This window comes from Limulus polyphemus, unplaced genomic scaffold, assembly GCF_000517525.1.
Source record: "Limulus polyphemus unplaced genomic scaffold, Limulus_polyphemus-2.1.2 Scaffold781, whole genome shotgun sequence".
Taxonomy (NCBI): Eukaryota; Metazoa; Arthropoda; class Merostomata; order Xiphosura; family Limulidae; genus Limulus; species Limulus polyphemus.
The window spans coordinates 16306-34925 of NW_013666391.1; the positions used below are offsets into that span (position 1 = coordinate 16306).

An 18620-nucleotide genomic window follows, 5' to 3' on the forward strand; every position below is an offset into this window, starting at 1 on the left:
CATGATACTAAATGCAGATGGACATATATATCCATCTGCATTTAGTATCATGTGTATTTGTTTAGAATAAATATCTGTCAGCGGGTTGTTAAAGAGAATGAGTACTACCTTCTCGGTAACTTGGTAAACAGTTTATTACTAACTTGAATGTGAAAAAACGGTAAGCTAATGTGATGTTGTTTTTCTGCCTGAGAATATTCAATTTGGTTTTTTACATGACTTAACTGATACCTGTATTTGTTTCTGTACTTACGAAATTTCATAGTTAAAATTCGAGATGCTCATTCTAATATTACAGATTACTTTCACCAAAGGTAAAATCGAAAATATAATATGTGACGTTGAAGCCTGATATATTCCTTGATTCATTCTGTATTCGTATTATTAATATTATCAAATGTCCCAATAAAAATCTTTATGGATATTCCGTTTCATCGCTAATTGTGTTTGACTAAAATATTTTAATATCAAGCTTACAAATAAAATGTAGCTCAAACGTGCCATCCATCCGAAAGGTAAACATCTCACAAATTTTGTTAGTAAGGTAGGCAATGCTTTGGTTAGCAGATGATTTGAAATAAAAACAAAAAGAATATTACACGTTTGAGTGTTAACTTTACAAGTTCATTTTTATTTTCTGTGATATTGACCCTGAAGCCACTTTAAGGTTAAGACACAAATCAATATAAAACCATAAAAAGTTTAATTACCCTTTTTGTGACCTATATTTACGGCCTCGGTAGTCATACTGAATCAGGGTCCTTGGCTTTTAAAATCTCAAATCAGCACAATTAGAACATGTATTTTCATTGCTTAAAATATTTGAAACAATAAACCCAAAACCATTTGATATCTACGTAATCTTCACCTTTAACGCCATGTTTAGCGTTATTAACAACTAAGGTCAATAACTTATCTATTATTGGGCAAAACAAAGTATAAAAAAGGAAAATGTTTGAAGTCTGAGACCCTGACAACGTATCTTTAGCTTCTGTGTTTTAAGATCACAATAATAATTTTCGTAAGTTTGGTAGATGGTCATCCAAAAGAATAGCTGTGTAAGCTCGTACTCAGAAAAATGTATAAATACAATCATAGTCACATAGACAAAAATCATGCATTAAAGCTACATGTCAAGTTCTTAGCTAGCATGCCTACATCTTCGGCATCAATCATCCGAAAAGTTCTAGAAGGAAGCGATTACATAATATTAGAGCATCTTTAATTGTAAATTTCAATACAGAAGGAATAACTCTCTCAAAAAAAAAAGAGGGGGAACACCATAGAATTAAGCAGATGTCGACTAACCAAAGATCGTTCGAAGTTTGGTAAAATGTTGTTAAAACTGTAGGGGGGTATTACAAGAACAAGAGTAATTAAAATCAACAAAACAAAAATATCTTATTTTTGTTTTCAATAATTTTACCAAATGGAACAAAACTCGATACAGCTCAAAGCAAAACTGATCATCACAAAGATATTAATGTCCTTGTGTATAGACATTTTTACAGTAAGAACTAACAACTATAAAGATTAAGCAATTATATAAAGTTACGATACACTGTTCCTTAATTCCACACTTAAAATTTACACCAATCGTTTTTGTCTGTATTCTGGTTAACACATAACAAGGAGGAGAATCTCGCTGAAATCTCATCTTGCTGCAACTTTACAGCTAGCAGATGTTGTTTTATAGCATTTTTATGCTTCAAAAGGCAATCTTTCATTGGGTGCTTATACAAAAATTTCCTCCACCAGGGGCTAAGATGATAGTTAACGTGGAATTATTGACAACCGTAGGTAAAAATAACACCCTTCAGCTTCGGCCTGGTAATGTTGGGTAAATTTGAAAACAGATATCTGGAGCTCTTTCTGTCGTAAAAATGCCACGGCTCTGACTTTGTCAGGGATTACATGCTAGTAAAAAACGTGAAAGTTAAATATGATTCATCCATTTTCAGTGGAAATAAATATATGTAAAAGAAGCCTTGGGAAATAATAACTCAAAGAGACACTTCTGTTTCTGAGAGTCACTTACGTTAAATAAATAGCAGGTCTCGAATGTTCAATTGTAAAGCTTTTTCTAAAATTTCTAAAGCGACAGTTTTTGTACTCGTGATATAAGAACACAGATTACAGATAAACAAGTTAAATAAAACTGTATAAATAGGTTACAATCAAATGCTTAAATAGGTTAAACAGATTAAAATCAACTGTTTATATACATTTCGAGGTCGGAGGCCAATTATATCATGTGGCAACATTTAACAAACTAAACCACAATGGGTAATCTGTTGTTTTTTTTGTAAACATTTTACGAGATGATATTGTTCTAAAAATTGTGAATGCTTTGCGTTCGCACACACAAATCACATTTATTGAAAACTATTTTGCAAACAATAACATACAAGTAACATATCCGTTGTTACACACTGCAAGTAATAAAACTGAATATTTCAAACTTGCCTTTGTGCACATACACAGACACTGATAAATTATTTTTCATTTTACTTACAAAATGTTAAACACTTGTAGAGAAATAAACTACTTAAAGGAAAATAAGCAAAATTTACTGAAGAATAATAACACGATATTATATTAATAATTGAATGAGGCAACTCACCCATCAGGATCCTGAATGTTAATACTGCTTCTCTTATTGGAGCCCAGCAATTCTGGAAGAATGAAAAAAATTCAGTTCAATAACTAGAAAACTCTAGCTTTACAGGAAGAATGAAAAAATCCAGTTCAATAACTAGAAAACTTTAGCTTTATAGGAAGAATGAAAAAAATTCAGTTCAATAACTAGAAAACTCTAGCTTTATAGGAAGAATGAAAAAATTCAGTTCAATAACTAGAAAACTCTAGCTTTACAGGAAGAAGGAAAAATCCAGTTCAATAACTAGAAAACTCTAGCTTTATAGGAAGAATGAAAAAATCCAGTTCAATAACTAGAAAACTCTAGCTTTATAGGAAGAATAAAAAATCAGTTCAATAACTAAAAAACTCTAGCTTTACAGGAAGAATGAAAAAATCCAGTTCAATAACTAGAAAACTCTAGCCTTATAGGAAGAATGAAAAAATTCAGTTCAATAACTAGAAAACTCTAGCTTTATAGGAAGAATGAAAAAAATTCAGTTCAATAACTAGAAAACTCTAGCTTTATAGGAAGAATGAAAAAAATTCAGTTCAATAACTAGAAAACTCTAGCTTTACAGGAAGAATGAAAAAACCCAGTTCAATAACTAGAAAACTCTAGCTTCACAGGAAGAATGAAAAAATCCAGGTTAATAACTAGAAAACTCTACCTTCACAGTTACTAGATGAAGATAACCAGAAGAGATCATGTATGAAATTTGCTAAAATATATTAGTTGGGAAATGAATCTGAACCATGGCTGTAACTATATTATTAGAAAAGTACAAATACAAAGAAAACAACATAACAGAAGTTGAAAAGTGTGTAGGGATTGAAAGTAAAATGAACAAAATGTAAGAAATAAAAATGAAAACGTATACAATTGTTATTTGTTATTAAGCACAAAGCTGTACAAAGGACTATCTGTGCTTTGCCCACCACGGGTATCGAAACCCAGTTTCTAGCAGTATAAGTCCGCAGACATACCACTGTGCCACTGGAGGGTACGTGTACAAAAAGCGAAAAAATATGCAGAGGGAAAAGAAGGTATTTAAGTTGAGAAAAAATGTCTGAATAAAATGTTTTGTTTCATATTTCGCAGAAAGTTACACAAAAGCTATCGCATAACCGTCCATAATTTCGAGTTCAGAGACTAGAGTGAAGGAACTACTCAACATTACCCACCGCCAACTCTTGAGGTACTCTCGTCTAACCGAATAGTAGGAATTGACCGTCACTGTTAAAGCTCCCCAACGGTCCTAAAATACGGACCTCTTTTTTTGCGGCGACAGGATGCGAACCATGAACTCTAGAATTCACAGTATTGCCACTGTTATCTCTATGATACGCCCGGCCTGAAGAGAGAGAGAAGATAAGTTTTAAAAAAATAAAAAAACTATAAGAAAAAGAAACGTACAGAAGAAGGAAAATAATTTTGTAGATAATACAAATAGAATATGTAAAATACTTGTAACAAAACATCAGAAAAACCTAATAAACACTTCATACATTGAACACTATCGTAGTTGAATTACATGTACAAAGTGCCTTGCCAGCAATAAGTAGGGGGTTATTGAAAAATGTCTGAAGATAAGGTGAATTAAACGCGATAAGGATAGAAAATGGAAAGGTAGAAAAAAAACTGTACAAGAAAAATAATAACAAAATAATAGAGAAGGTAAAAAAAGATGTGGAGAAGAGAGAACAGAAATAGCTGTACTTAGAAGAAATGACAAAATGAAGCAGAGACAGAGAACTAGCCAACTCTTGGGCTATTCTTTACCAACCACTCGTAGGTTTGACAGCCACGCTATAACAAGTTCCACTGCCGAAAGAACGAGTGTCTTCGTTGACGGGAATCGAACTCGTGAACCGCAGATTGCAAGTCGAGTGCCCTAACAGCTAGGCCATATTAATGAAGTTCAGACGTTTGTCTGAAATAAATTGAAGATTCACTATTAAAAAAAGCCTATGAAGAATAAAACTTTTACTGAAATATATTTCCGTTCTAAGCCTTACTAGCACCCCTTTCAGCATTCAACAACTCCGTTGTAGTAGTTGTTAAACCTTCCATTTACAAATCAGAGAAAATGTTTCCCAAATACAACTACTGGTGTATTGAATTATTGTAATAAAGAGTTCATTAGACTAATGACGATTAGATTTTTTTTTTTAATCGATCATCATTTAACTAAACAGAACCCAATTGTTTGTCAGCTTGATGGAATGTAATTCTCCATATAATTTTAATGAAAACATTATTATCTTTAATTATTTAACATTCAGATCAAAATCCATCACTCTCGCAAGATATGATCATACTCGTGTTCTCTTTGAATGCCCATGTAGCTCCGGACCTTTTATTTTTCATGGTAAAAAGAACACTAAGTGATAAAAAGAACTCACTCCTACAATATTAATCAACTGTCGCCTTGATATTTTACTTTTTCTCCTGCGCAAATTATGGTCATTAGATCCCATTTAAACAATACTCACAGCCTCCCTATTCAATACTTATAGCTTTCAGCGACTCATTTCACAGTGTTTTTCAAAACTAATCATTAAAATACGATTAGCAGAAATATTTCGGAAGATACGCTTTTCCAATATGGCTTGTCGTCAACCGTATAATCTGAACAAGAAAAACCCGCTCACCAAAACAGTTTTGTTTTAGGAGTATGTTAATGTTAACCATTTGATGGCAAAATACTTTATCTTACAAAACTGTTCATTTTGTCAAAAAACAACGGACCATTAAAGATAAGCTTCATTACTGCAAAAAGCGCTAACGATAATAAACACTTCGCACATTTAAGATTGTCATAGTTGGGTGATTTGAGTAGGTATAAAGTGCTTTACCAACAATAGCTAGTAAGTAAAAAGTATTTTACCACCAGCGTCTAGTAATTAAAAAAGGTCTTATAAATAATAGTTAGTAGGCTGGCTTTTAACCTCAATGGTCAAGAGTGTTCGCTTTTCACTGTCTCGTTGATTAACAGCTTGATTCCTCGTGATAGACGAAGCGCAGATAGCTTATTGTAGAGCTTTGCGCTATAAATTAAGCGAACAAACGAAACGGAATACTAAGCAGTCGCCCCCTAGTGACACATTTACCAGTTATTGAAACATGCGATACCATATGTGTATAGAAAGTTTGCAGCTCGTGTGTTTTGAAGTTAAGATAGACTGGTTGGGAACACGTCAAAATTAGTCAGAGTGAAATATCTGCATGGTGTTAACGAACCACAGGTCTGCCAACTTACAACGCTAGAAACCGTGTTTCAATACCTATGGTGGGCAGAGCACAGATAGCCCATTGTGTAGCTTTGTTCCTTAATTACAAACAAACACTAAGCAATCATAGTATAGAATACTCTCTGTGGCGACATCTTGTGGAATATCACAGAAAAGTTAGTGACCACTAAAAATCCACAATTTTGACTTTGTTAAACTCGTTTGTGAGAAAAGAGAAGGTGTGCTAGGCGTTTAGTTTGATCATTAAAATGCCTCTAGGATTAATCCTTACCTCAACTGATAGATATTTTCTAACATCTTGTTTCGTGTATAAAAATTCAATATTTCAATATTGCTTTCAACATCATTTTCTTGGATAAAAATCCAACTGTGTTACACATAGCAACTAGTTTAAGCCCATATGTACTGCACATCTTAACACTTCAACATACTATGAAACATTCCCTTCATCACCGTTGTCAAATTCTAAAATTCTAGTTCAAATTTTAATAGATGCGGGGACTATAGGGGAGGCTAAGGCACATTTGGGGAAGTTTCTGCCCCAGTAAGCCTCCCTTTGCCGCCGCCCTTGAGGTCAACCTAAATTCATCTCTCAAATTTCATCGAAATTGATTTAGCCAAGTTCTTCACAACTATTTCTTGAGTTTTCTTGGTATTGGGTAAGGTGTCCAGTTGATTGTATTTGGTGTCGTCCTTAATACTAGAGGATATATAGATATTATTAACAGTCAAATATAGTTTTATAGATATTACAGATGTTATTGGTCAAAACCACCATTGATAAAACCTTATATTGGGAGAGTTGGGTGGAAAGACAGGCGTAGATGTGTAAACTGGATGTTCAAACAAGATGGAAGTTATTAACCCCACACAACTAGAGCATCGTGGTAAACGAATCGTAATATTATGAAGTAAGCCTAATCGTATGTGCTATGAACGACAACTTACCCTAACAAGCAGATCTCTCCTGAAATATATAACAGACTGTGTATACCCTGGTAATGCGTATACAAACAGTGATGAGTTACTATACAAAATATCGACTAAATACTGTCGCCTTTAAGTTTCACTATACATATATATCTACACATATTTCTTAAACACTTATTTTAATACTAGGAAAAATGTTCGGCAATGTCGGGCTTACTCATAAGCTTTCATAATTACCAAGTAGTGGTATATATGAGGGCGTGGGACGCCCCTTCTACTATTTGGAGCTGTAGCACACGAACCGTTTGTCCGATACAAAAGTACCTGTGCTGCACTACCCGCGGAATTAAACTGTATTAACTATCATTTTCGTTTGACATCGGTTTTATTTATTTCCTTGCCAAATTCCTCGCCCAATTGACCCCTCATTCGCTGCATTAATGAGGCAAAGTTGAAATGGCTACTAAACTCAAAATATTTGTCCGATTGCTTATACATTTAAACTCTACCTTGGGGGTCCACCAGGAGCGGCATCAGCCTCTTCCCGATTACGGAGCTGAGGTTGGTTTTAGAATACATCATCTGAATACATACAGTAGTATCTAGGTAGTAAACTAGCTTTAATAGTTGTTACGTATTACAATTTCAAATAGCCTAAAACGGAGTTAAATTGTAATTTAGATTTAGTAGTTAAATAAATCCCGATATATATCCAATTTATGATATTTGCTCACAAGATTGATATACAAAGTTTTTATTTTTTAATACAAATATATTTTAATATACAACCAATAACACAATTTACAATAACAGTTATTACAAATAGTTATTACAAACAATGATTTATATACCAAAGTTTTACAAACTTGCAAGCAATATAAACTCTTCTTTCTAATATGGAAGTTCCTTGATATCTTATCGAGGGTTCATAATGAGCGAGTTAATTTCGATTTGATGTAGGTATAATTCACTTAATAGGGAGCTAGCTGGCTCTGTGGTCTTCACTGATCACACGCGGATTTTTTCTACCGATGACGTTGGGTAATGTTTTCGTAAAAGTACTAATGTCCGATGAGAATCCACTGAAGTTAAATGGTTTGTAATGTTCGAAATTTATAAATGTTCCCGGTCAAATATCTTAAGTTTTCCGATTAATAAACGTTATAACAATCACAGTTATAGCTTCTGAAGTTTATAGTACACCAACTATAGCAAACCAATAATAAATACTGTTTTTGGCGCGTCGCGTTGGTTATATTTATAGACATCTGGAGAGTTTCTTGAAATTTCAGTTTATGTAACAATACTGACGCTAACACTAGCGTTTACGTACACACAACATTAGAGAATAGGCGAGAGTTACACGATGCATATTTAACAGTATAAGTTATGTACATTTCTAAATATAAATTTCATTTAAACAAACATCGATATTAAAATAGATATATAATAATAAATCCGTCAAACAGTAAGCATTGTTCGATGGGTGCATGGACTACAGGGAAGGCTAAGGCACATTTATGGGTAGCTTCAGCTCCAGCAAGCCACATGAGTTATTTTGCCAATCCTCATAAGTATTTGTGGCACACACAAAAAAGAAGGCAGATGGAGGACTTTATATATTAAGTTTCCTATACACGCGTATCAATAATTAAATATATTTAATGATGTTTTTATAGTAGTATGCTTTCACGGCAAAAAATATAATTCATTACTTCAAAAACGATGAATACAACATTACTTAGCACAAGTAAAGTGCCTAAGAGGTAAAACCTTGACCTCGTGGCTCAAGCCACGTGTACGAAATTCGCTCAAAAATTAAACACTGATTAAAATTAAGGGCCATCAAACTTGGACGAGAATCGACACTTTCAACGTGGTATGAATGATGGCAATTCCATTCTCCTAAGATTACCACTCAACAGTCATTCCCAATTTGTATGTTCAAGGTCTTGAGATTAAGCCTCAGCTAATACCAACTTCGACAAGTCTCTGCACCACCTTTTTGAAATGAGTATGATACCACTTCAGGAAGAAATGACACTGAAATAGCCTAGCATAAGCTTTATGGAACAGTCTAAGAAAAAGTATTAGTATATGACCTACCCACTTCTCATGATCTTACTTACAAGGATGTTATAACCACGTGCAAAAAACACATTTGCAAAATTCAGTCAAATGTTTCTGAATAAAGATATTTTTTACTAGTTGTGGAAAGGTAAAAATCGCATTTTTCACCAAAAGCAGAGACAATAAGATTGATTTAAAACCAACCCATTCTACCATTTGGAAATAGTAAAATCAAGACCAGTTCTCTAGAATATGAAATAGAATGAGTCTTTTTTAGGTATCAGCTTTGTACAACATAATGATAAAGGACAGTTAACCTTGAAATGTGTTACCATCACTGAAACTGCTGCAAAAGGACACAAGGTAACTACACTTTCTTCACTCGGCTTTTATCTTTAAATCTTAAAACAAAGCTCTAAAGTTGCAATTTAATTTCATTTCCAATGAATAGAAAACTTTAAAATTTCCTGAAAAATGAGAGTACATTAATTTTAAAAGTCAAACGTAGCTAGCATGCAGTAGCTGCATGTTGTAAAAATAGATATTCCTACCTATCGGATATAGTGGAGAAATGTGCAGGCTTTATAAACAGAACCAAGCAACCAACAACAATCAAAGAAGGAGGCAGAAGTTCAGCGTGTACCTGAACCTCTTGGGTCCTTTGACCAAATAACAACTACAGAGAAATCAGACTTGGCATGTACAAACCGTAGTTGACAAGTTTTGGAAATATAATACTTTTAATACATTCACCAAACTTGGCATGTACAAAGCGTAGTTCACACGTTTTGGAAATAAAATACTTTTAATGGAATCACCAAACTTGGCATGTACAAACCGTGGTTGATACATTTTAAAAATAAAATACTATTAATAGATTCACCAAACTTGGCATGTACAAAGCGTAGTTCATACGTTTTGGGAATAAAATACATTTAATACCATCACCAAACTTGGTATGTACAAACCGTGGTTGTAGTTGACAGGTTTTGTAAATAAAATAATTTTCAAAGAAAAAGGCCTACTCGTTGATGGTTTGATTTTTTATTTTGTAAGTCAATTCGGATAAGCCAAGCGGACACATATAAATACAGATTTTCTACTTGGAACACCACAAAGTACATAACTATTATATGCGACACCTAGCGGAAAGATACCTTCTATAGTAGTCCAGGCTGTAGTAGTATATTAATTTGAAACATTCTCTTTCTGTCATTAATTAGAAGATATCCAATGGGAATACACTTATAATAGAATAGTTCAAACCTATTTCCGTAGGCTTGGATCAGTAACTACCGTTTAGTTAGAACCTTTAAAATAAATCATTGTGCAGTAATTTCAAAACTTACAATGTTCTAATCTCAAAATGAAGAGTAGCTTTCAAAATTTCAATCTAAAATGTTTGAAAAGTATGTCTTATCACCCAGAAACTCCAAATATCATGATGAAAGATTAAGAATACCTGAGCTTAGCGTGTCCAGGCTGTAAATTCGAGGATTCATGGTTCGCCTATAGATGCGTTCTACATTTTGGGGCCATGAGATCTCAATAACAGTGACGATAAAATATCATTATTAAGTCAGAAAAGAGTAGCATACGAGTTGGTGGTGGGTACTGTTGACCAGCTGCCTTATACTGTTGACTAGCTGCCTTATATCTCTACTATCTCTCAGTTCAAAATTAAGGAAGCTATATGCAAGTAGCCACTTGCGTGACGATTCTAAAAGCAAATAAATGAAAACATTTTGTCAGCTAATGAACTGTAGATAAAAAGGGGTACGAAACACGAAGTTATTTAAAACTGTAGTGTTTCTGGGCAAGTTATATAAAACTGTAGTGCTTCTGGGCAAGTCTTTGCTCATGCATCTTTTTTATTTTGTTGTTTCTGAGAGAGATTTTTTTTTGCTATACTCTTAACATCAGCATTTCTGAGACAAAAGGTTTTTTTTCCCCTTTGATTAACTGGTGTTTCCAACAAGTCAAACATTTCTAGTATGAAAACTGAACTCTTTTTTTTTTTAATAGACACCGTTGGATTTTTTTACGTGGGGAAACAACCTATACGGTTCCATTGATAGTACATATCGTATGTGAGATCTTTGATATTGTGAGAAAGGATCCAAGACAATGTCAAGCAATTACTATATTTAGTGTTGAGTTTTATAACATAACAGTTACATACGAAAGTTTTCTGTGAATCGTGCACTATTCTAAACCACATAATTCTGTATATCCTAAGTAAAATATATTTTACATAAACAGACTCCACATGATTTTTTTGTTTTTTTTCGCTGTCGTCATGGTTGAGATCATGATATCCCTGTATTACATTTCGTATATGATCCTGAAAACATATATATATATAGAAACATAATTTGGTTTTCAGGTATATATAACAAATTGCTTTTCTCCACAAAGTATATTATTACCAGATTCTTGGCTAATATTTGCAACAAAGTAGATACTTTCTCCAACTTATACCTAAGTTTAAAACATACAACAAACGCTGTCGTATTCAACGTGTGATTGTTGATTGCAGAGAAACGATTAGCTAAAAGTCTAATCTCTACAACTCTCAACAAGATAGAACTTCATGTGGCGCTTAAATGACAAGAATCGTATAGACTTTTTTTTCCCAAGTTAAGATCAATTTGTAGCAAGCTATTTCCAAGATAAATCTTCACAGAACACATGTGACGCGGGCATCCTTATTTAAAGTAACAGTTCATATATTGAAGTTGTACGTACCATAAGTAATAAATCATCATTTCGTAAATATATATGTATAAATTAAAACTTGCATTAATCTGTAGCATAAAAAATAATAATTCTCATGTTATTTATTCACGATGAAAAAAAGAGCATTTTCCTTAGTGCCATAGATGATCGAAAATACTTCAAGATTTCATCACATCCATTCTTTAAGTGGGATTCATATATATATTGTTATTAACAGGGTGCTCTAAAGAATTTGTGATGAATTCTCCGACTTCATTACCTGAGTGGAGAACAGAATTATATTTGCTTTTAAGTAGAAAACTTTCCACATATTATTTAATCACAAACTTAGACCAGTATTTGTACTCTTAGCAGCGGTGTCTTAATTACTTGCATCCATCAATTTAATTAAGGGTAACCTCAATGTACGCACCACACTGAATAATCCTTTAGGTGTCAGTTACTTATGGAATTTATTCCTCTGTACAACGTGTGTTTCAAGCACCGTCATTGCACACTTTAAACAGAAGAAAAGCGCTCAGAATCAAACGAAAGGTGGCGCCTGTTCCGCTCTCCATCTGACGACTCTGTAGCTCGGGAATTGAGGAAACACTGGGTGGACTGTAGGAATAGATACTAAGGGTTGGAAGAAATCTCTTCTGAGTTAATAAACTACCAGTTCTCAAATACGATTAGCTGGAACTTCACTTCATTCGTAATCTTCTTGGCAAAATGACATTTGTTCCAGCGCAGCTATTCCAAAGCACTCATCATGGTAATCAATTCAGCATTTTTACTCAAGACAGCTATGAATAATAGGATAAAAATGTTTTGTGCTTTACCTTAGAGTCGCAAGAAGCTGTAAGTGATGTAGGTAGGCGTACTGAATTTTATATTGTTCTCAAGATGGCAATTTATTGTGAAGATGTTGTACTCGGAATGTTATTGATCTTTGAGTTGAAGCCGAGCTTGAAATGTTACCTTCGAAGTAAGAAATAAATAAATATTGACATGTTACATTATGAGCCAGACGTTTTGTTATTGGTCATTTCAAATATGAGCCACAGAAACTTATCTGAATTTCACAAAATAGATTTGTACATATACACACACACACAATCTAATCTTTTTTGCTCGGTTCACCACTTATTTTTCAATATGAAACATATCTCAACTACGTAATTCAGACGTACTCACATAAGTACAGGTGGCGCTGTTCATTCAAAGAATAACAGTAGTTTTAATGATAACAGTACATGACAAATGTATTCAGTATATACGAATACTTTCTACTTAAATTTAAAAATGCCATGCTTCTAAATCTTCGTTAAAAAATATTCGGTCTTTATCATGGAAAAAAATTTTTATGTCAAAATAACGGTGTGTTATTAATGATTTAATACAGAAAGTAAATAATTATTTCTAACTTGTGCATTATTTCGTAATCCCAAACCAAATAAAATAGAAAATGTAATTAACATCTGAAATTTATAACCAATTCTGGACCTGAGCATGTTCAAATAATCAACTGCGAGAATTTTGCTTGATAAGTCCTCAACATAGGACCTGAATTTAAAAACAGAATATAATTAAAACATTCAAATAAGTGTCATTTCTACGAAAAACTTGTGGAAACTAAATTCACTAGACTATCTCTAAAACACTAATGGCACAACTACACATTCTAATTTTTTATAGTTCCATTTTTTATATATACACTGTTTATTTTTGAAAATTAAAAGACAAACTTTTCACACAAGGACACGTTTAAGCATCAATTTTTAGCTGGGGAACAGTTCTCTCGTACTCCCCCCCCTCCTCCACATATACACACATAAAGTCTGCTCATAAAACAAAATACTCGCTACGTTTACCATTATCGAAAATCGTTGGTCCAAACCAAAGCTCGGACCTGCTAGAAAACTCCTTATAAAATATCGACCATAAGCAATAATTCGAATAACAAGCACTCAATACTAGAATGACTTACAACTACGACAGAAGCATAATTATATCGTCGTTGTTATTCAACACGATATCTAATCATACGCGTTCTTGTTTTTAAATAAAATATCCAATAATAATCTTGTTTTTAAATAGAATAGTCAATCATGTGTCTTCTTGTTTTTCAATAAAGCACCTAATTATACGTTGTTGTTTTTCTCTTTCTAAGTAAAATGTCCAATTATATTTTTAATCATAAAAACAACATAGAACAAGATGAACTGGTACTCTGCTTTATATGGTTATTTCTAAAATAACATAGAACAAGATGAACTGGTACTTTGCTTAATATGGTTATTTCTAAAATAACATAGAGCAAGATGAACTGGTACTTTGCTTAATATGGTTATTTCCAAAATAACATAGAACAAGATGAACTGGTACTTTGTTTTATACGTTTATTTATAAAATAACATAGAACAAGATGAACTGGTACTTTGCTTTATATAGTTATTTCCAAAATAACATAGAACAAGATGAACTGGTACTTTGCTTGATATGGTTATTTCTAAAATAACATAGAGCAAGATGAACTGGTACTTTGCTTAATATGGTTATTTCTATTTCAAAGCTAGTCCTTTTATTTACTTTGCAGATAAATTTCTAAAGTGAACAACATATTAAATAAACATTTTCAAATACGATAGGAAGGCTTGTTAACTAAATCATTTGTCACGAAAGTGTGGCCGTTGTCTTTAGATTTGTCATGTGTTGTTGTTTTCACGCAAAATATATTAAAAATCTCAATGAAAGTAATGAACTACTCCATTTTTACTTAAAGTTTGTTCCATTAATATCGTTGGTTATAATATTTAAAATGATCTTAATATATTAATATTTACCATCATTATTAATGTTTACACTTATTAAGATCATTTTAAATAGCTAACGTAGCATATGGATTTATGACTAACCTAAATCTCCAGAACTAGCGAAACCTAGTGGATTTATGGCCGAAAATATCACAATAGCCAAGGTACTCATCTTATTATACAAATCATTCTAATCATTGCAGGATTTGGTTTTATTGTGTAATTATTTCTTATATCAAACACCTCTAGTTCATTCTAATCATTGCAGGATTTAGTTTTATTGTGTAATTATTTATTATATCAAACACCTCTTGTTCATTCTAATCATTGTATGATTTAGTTTTATTGTGTAATTATTTCTTATATCAAACACCTCTAGTTCATTCTAATCATTGTAGGATTTAGTTTTATTGTGTAATTATTTCTTATATCAAATACCTCTAGTTCATTCTAATCATTGCAGGATTTAGTTCTATTGTGTAATTATTTCTTATATCAAACACCTCTAGTTCCTTTTTTATAGTTTTGGCTTCATAGTTAACTATAACATCAGCTTCTTGTGATCAAACTAATTAATAAATATATATATATTATTCTCATGCACCCATTAGGTCCTCACAACATGTAATGAATCAAAATCTTTTGTTTGTGTGTATTGTTAATAGTTATAGAGATCTAGAGTGTACGCTGTGTTACTTTCTTTTACTGATACATCTTCTTGTTTATGTGAACGCGAAGAAGTCATTTATTTAATCATTCCTTTGAGATATAGTTTATTTCGGTGAATTTCTGGTCGTTTGTCTCAGAATTTTGCCCAAAACTACACGAGTCGTCCCTGATTCTGAACTGATGGTCTAAATGAAATAAGCTAGTCAATAGCACCACCGCCAGCGCTTGGGTTACTCTTGTCTGATCGAATAGTGAAATTTGACTTAACTATAATAACCTGATCGCCTTAAAGGTGAATAGAAAGAGCTTGAAAATGGCAGAATTCCTGATACCCCAAAGTTTTGCTGAGCTGTTGCATTAATGTTTCTAAATGTGCTTGTGTTCTGTAGTGAATTTTCAGTCATTACCTTAATAGAAACGTCCATCTAATTCCTATACTTAGAATAACGTTTCATACATATTGTACCTACCATTATAGGTAGGAGCTTCTTATACCCACCACGTATACCAAAATTTCTAGACTAACATAAGGGTATCCCTTAACATACGTGATATATTTTGTTAAGATTGGAATATATGTCCTTCTGTTAGAGTTATTATAAAGAACTGTTTGAATTACAGTAACAAGCGATAATGGGTAAATAGTATTTTTCATGTTTGTTTGTATCAGTTTAATCATATATCATGTTCGTACAAGAGGGACCGACACTCAATACTTCTGTCGATATGATAAAAACATTCTTCTTAAAGACCTACTTAAAGCTCATTACGACATATTGCTGCTATACCATAAATCCTTTAGGTTTACAACTACATGCACATCAAACATAAACAGGATAGGTTTACAACTACATGCACATCAAACATAAACAGGATAGGTTTACAACTACATGCACATCGTACACAAACAGGATAGGTTTACAACTACATGCACATCGCACATAAACAGGATAGGTTTACAACTACATGCACATCGTACACAAACAGGATAGGTTTACAACTACATGCACATCAAACATAAACAGGATGGATTCACAACTACATGCATATCGTTTACAAACAGGATAGGTTTACAACTACATGAACATCGTGTACAAAGAGGATAGGTTCACAACTACATGCATATTGTCTACAAACAGGATAGGTTCACAACTACATGCATATCGTCTACAAACAGGATAGGTTTACAATTACACGCATATCGTCTACAAACAGGATAGGTCCACAACTATTTGCATATCGTCTACAAAGAGGATAGGTTCATAAACACATGCAAAGTGTCTTTGCAGTGCATAAACAGAAATGACTCCTTTTTTTTCTATAGAAAAATCATATAAGCTCAATTGCTAGCTTACTATCAAGTTGCAAGTTGTTAAGATAATCCCACTGATACTGTTAGCAGGACTTCAAACGTTAATGATATTTCCAATGCATTATGAAAATATATTATAAAGCTGTCGGGCTTAGTATCAGTACAAAGAGAACAAAAACCTAGAATTAAATGGCCTATATATGTGTAAAGAAAAAATCGATTTAGCCTCATTAGTGTAATCATGCCGGAGAGAAAAAAGTATATCGACAGGGGGAGCTGAACAGCAAACCTAGTAAGACAATTAATGTATCAATCACTTTAAGAGTTAATTAATGATATCGATGTTGTTCGTTGATAATCCTCTTTTTATTTATTAAAGAACAGCGAAATGTAATTAGATATAGATATTTAGGCTATGTTCAACAAAACCTGTCTCTTAAGTCAAAGAATGGGGATTTCTTTTCAGAGTAGGAAGCCATGAACCCAATCTCGGAAACGACAGGCTCCTTAGAAATATTAAGTTTTCAACTGATTTTAAAAGGATTACGTCCATGTCCTTGTCATTAGAGTTATATCTGAAGTTTGAGATGTTATAGGTTTTGCGACCTTTGTCACTATAGAGTTATATTTTAAGTTTGGGATGTTATGGGTCTTGCGCCCCTTGTTACTAGAGTTATATCTGAAGTTTGAGATGTTATAGGCTTTGCGACCTTTGTCACTATAGAGTTATATTTTAAGTTTGGGATGTTATGGGTCTTGCGCCCCTTGTCACTAGAGTTATATCTTAAGTTTGGGAGGTTATATAGGTCATGTGCCTGTTGTCACTAAAAATGAATCTTACGTTAGTTTTTATGGGTTAAAGAACTACACCTCAAGAGCTGAAATTAAAGGTAACATGAACCTTTGCGAAATTGAACTACGACCTTATAACTGTTGGCCTGCCACAGTTAAATATTTTTGATTTATTCTAAGTATTGTATATTATTTACAAACAAAGTTAGTTCCTAATGTTTTTGCTGGTTCTTTTGTTTGCTAATGAAATTCATATGAAAATATTAAAAAAACATTATTAATTCAATTATATAGCCTGTTTTTACAGTTTTCAAATAATAACTAAAATTACATCTTCGCGGAATTATTATTGAGTATTATTACTGTTTGGTTCATAGCGTAAAACATTACAGTGGGCTTTCTGCACTGTACGCTGCGGGCATTGAACTTTAACATTATAACCTACGAAGCTTACTCTGAGCTAGCTATAAGATACCAAAGTGTATTGAAAATGTCTGTTTAATAGGTGTCTTCAAATTTATATTATAGTGGGCATGGTAGTTTAAAAAACAAATACTGAATTTTGTATTGAGCTTATAAAGGTTTTGCAAAATAAGATTGTGTAAATTGCATATGTTCGATTAACTACAATAGTAAGTGCTTGCTCGTAGTGGAATTGTTTGATTTGTTTAATAACGGACTAAGTATAAGGAAGTTGAGATAAAATTACCTGCTATTAATGTGCACATTAAGTAAATTTCTATTTTTCAATATAAAATAAATTACTCACACATACGCTTATTTATGTAGTGGACTTCTAGGTGTGAACGAGGATTCAATGTTCGCAGCCCGTTAATGCAAAACGCGTCATGTACTTTGGGGTAGTGCGCGCGCTTTTTAGAGTGCCGAACAAATCTCCCTATTCGACGTGAAAAGCGTAGCCACTGTTGGCTAGTTGTCTTCTCTAGTCTATCAGCACAAAAATACGGATATACTTCTTTGTATAATTTTGTCCAAAAATCTTGAAACAAAGATAAAAACATTTACGTTCTAATGTATTGTTTTAATATGCTCGCTCTGTTTGTTGGTCTTTTTATCACTTCAGCTTTTACAGGGCTTTGGAATAGGTGGTTGTAAAAAATGTAGAAAATCAACTAGTGGGACGATTTTAGAGCTGTGATAAAACTTTAGCTGGCTTTTTGTCACCACAAAAATCAACGGGTTTTAAGAAGTGAAAAGAAAATGAAAATCATTGGATCAAATTAGCATAATTCTTGAAAACATATAGCTACTTATATCATTTGAAGACTAGCAGTTCTTTTTTTGTAGATGTTATAGGATGTACGTTCTGTGCCTTGTGTTAGACCTTTCTAATCTAAGTTGTATATCATAGTTGCAATCAACTTGGTGAATGTTATAGGATATACGTTCTGTGCCTTGTG

General features: G+C 32.9%; 1 protein-coding gene across 1 annotated transcript in view; it reads right to left on the minus strand.

The window, feature by feature from the left end:
* LOC111086013 (caskin-1-like) overlaps positions 1 to 18620 on the minus strand; it is an 82588-nt gene that overhangs the window by 11992 nt on the left and 51976 nt on the right. Inside the window, exon 2 of the mRNA XM_022387241.1 lies at positions 2624 to 2675. Coding sequence (XP_022242949.1) covers positions 2624 to 2675 — 52 coding nt within the window. The remainder of the gene's footprint in view (positions 1 to 2623; positions 2676 to 18620) is intronic.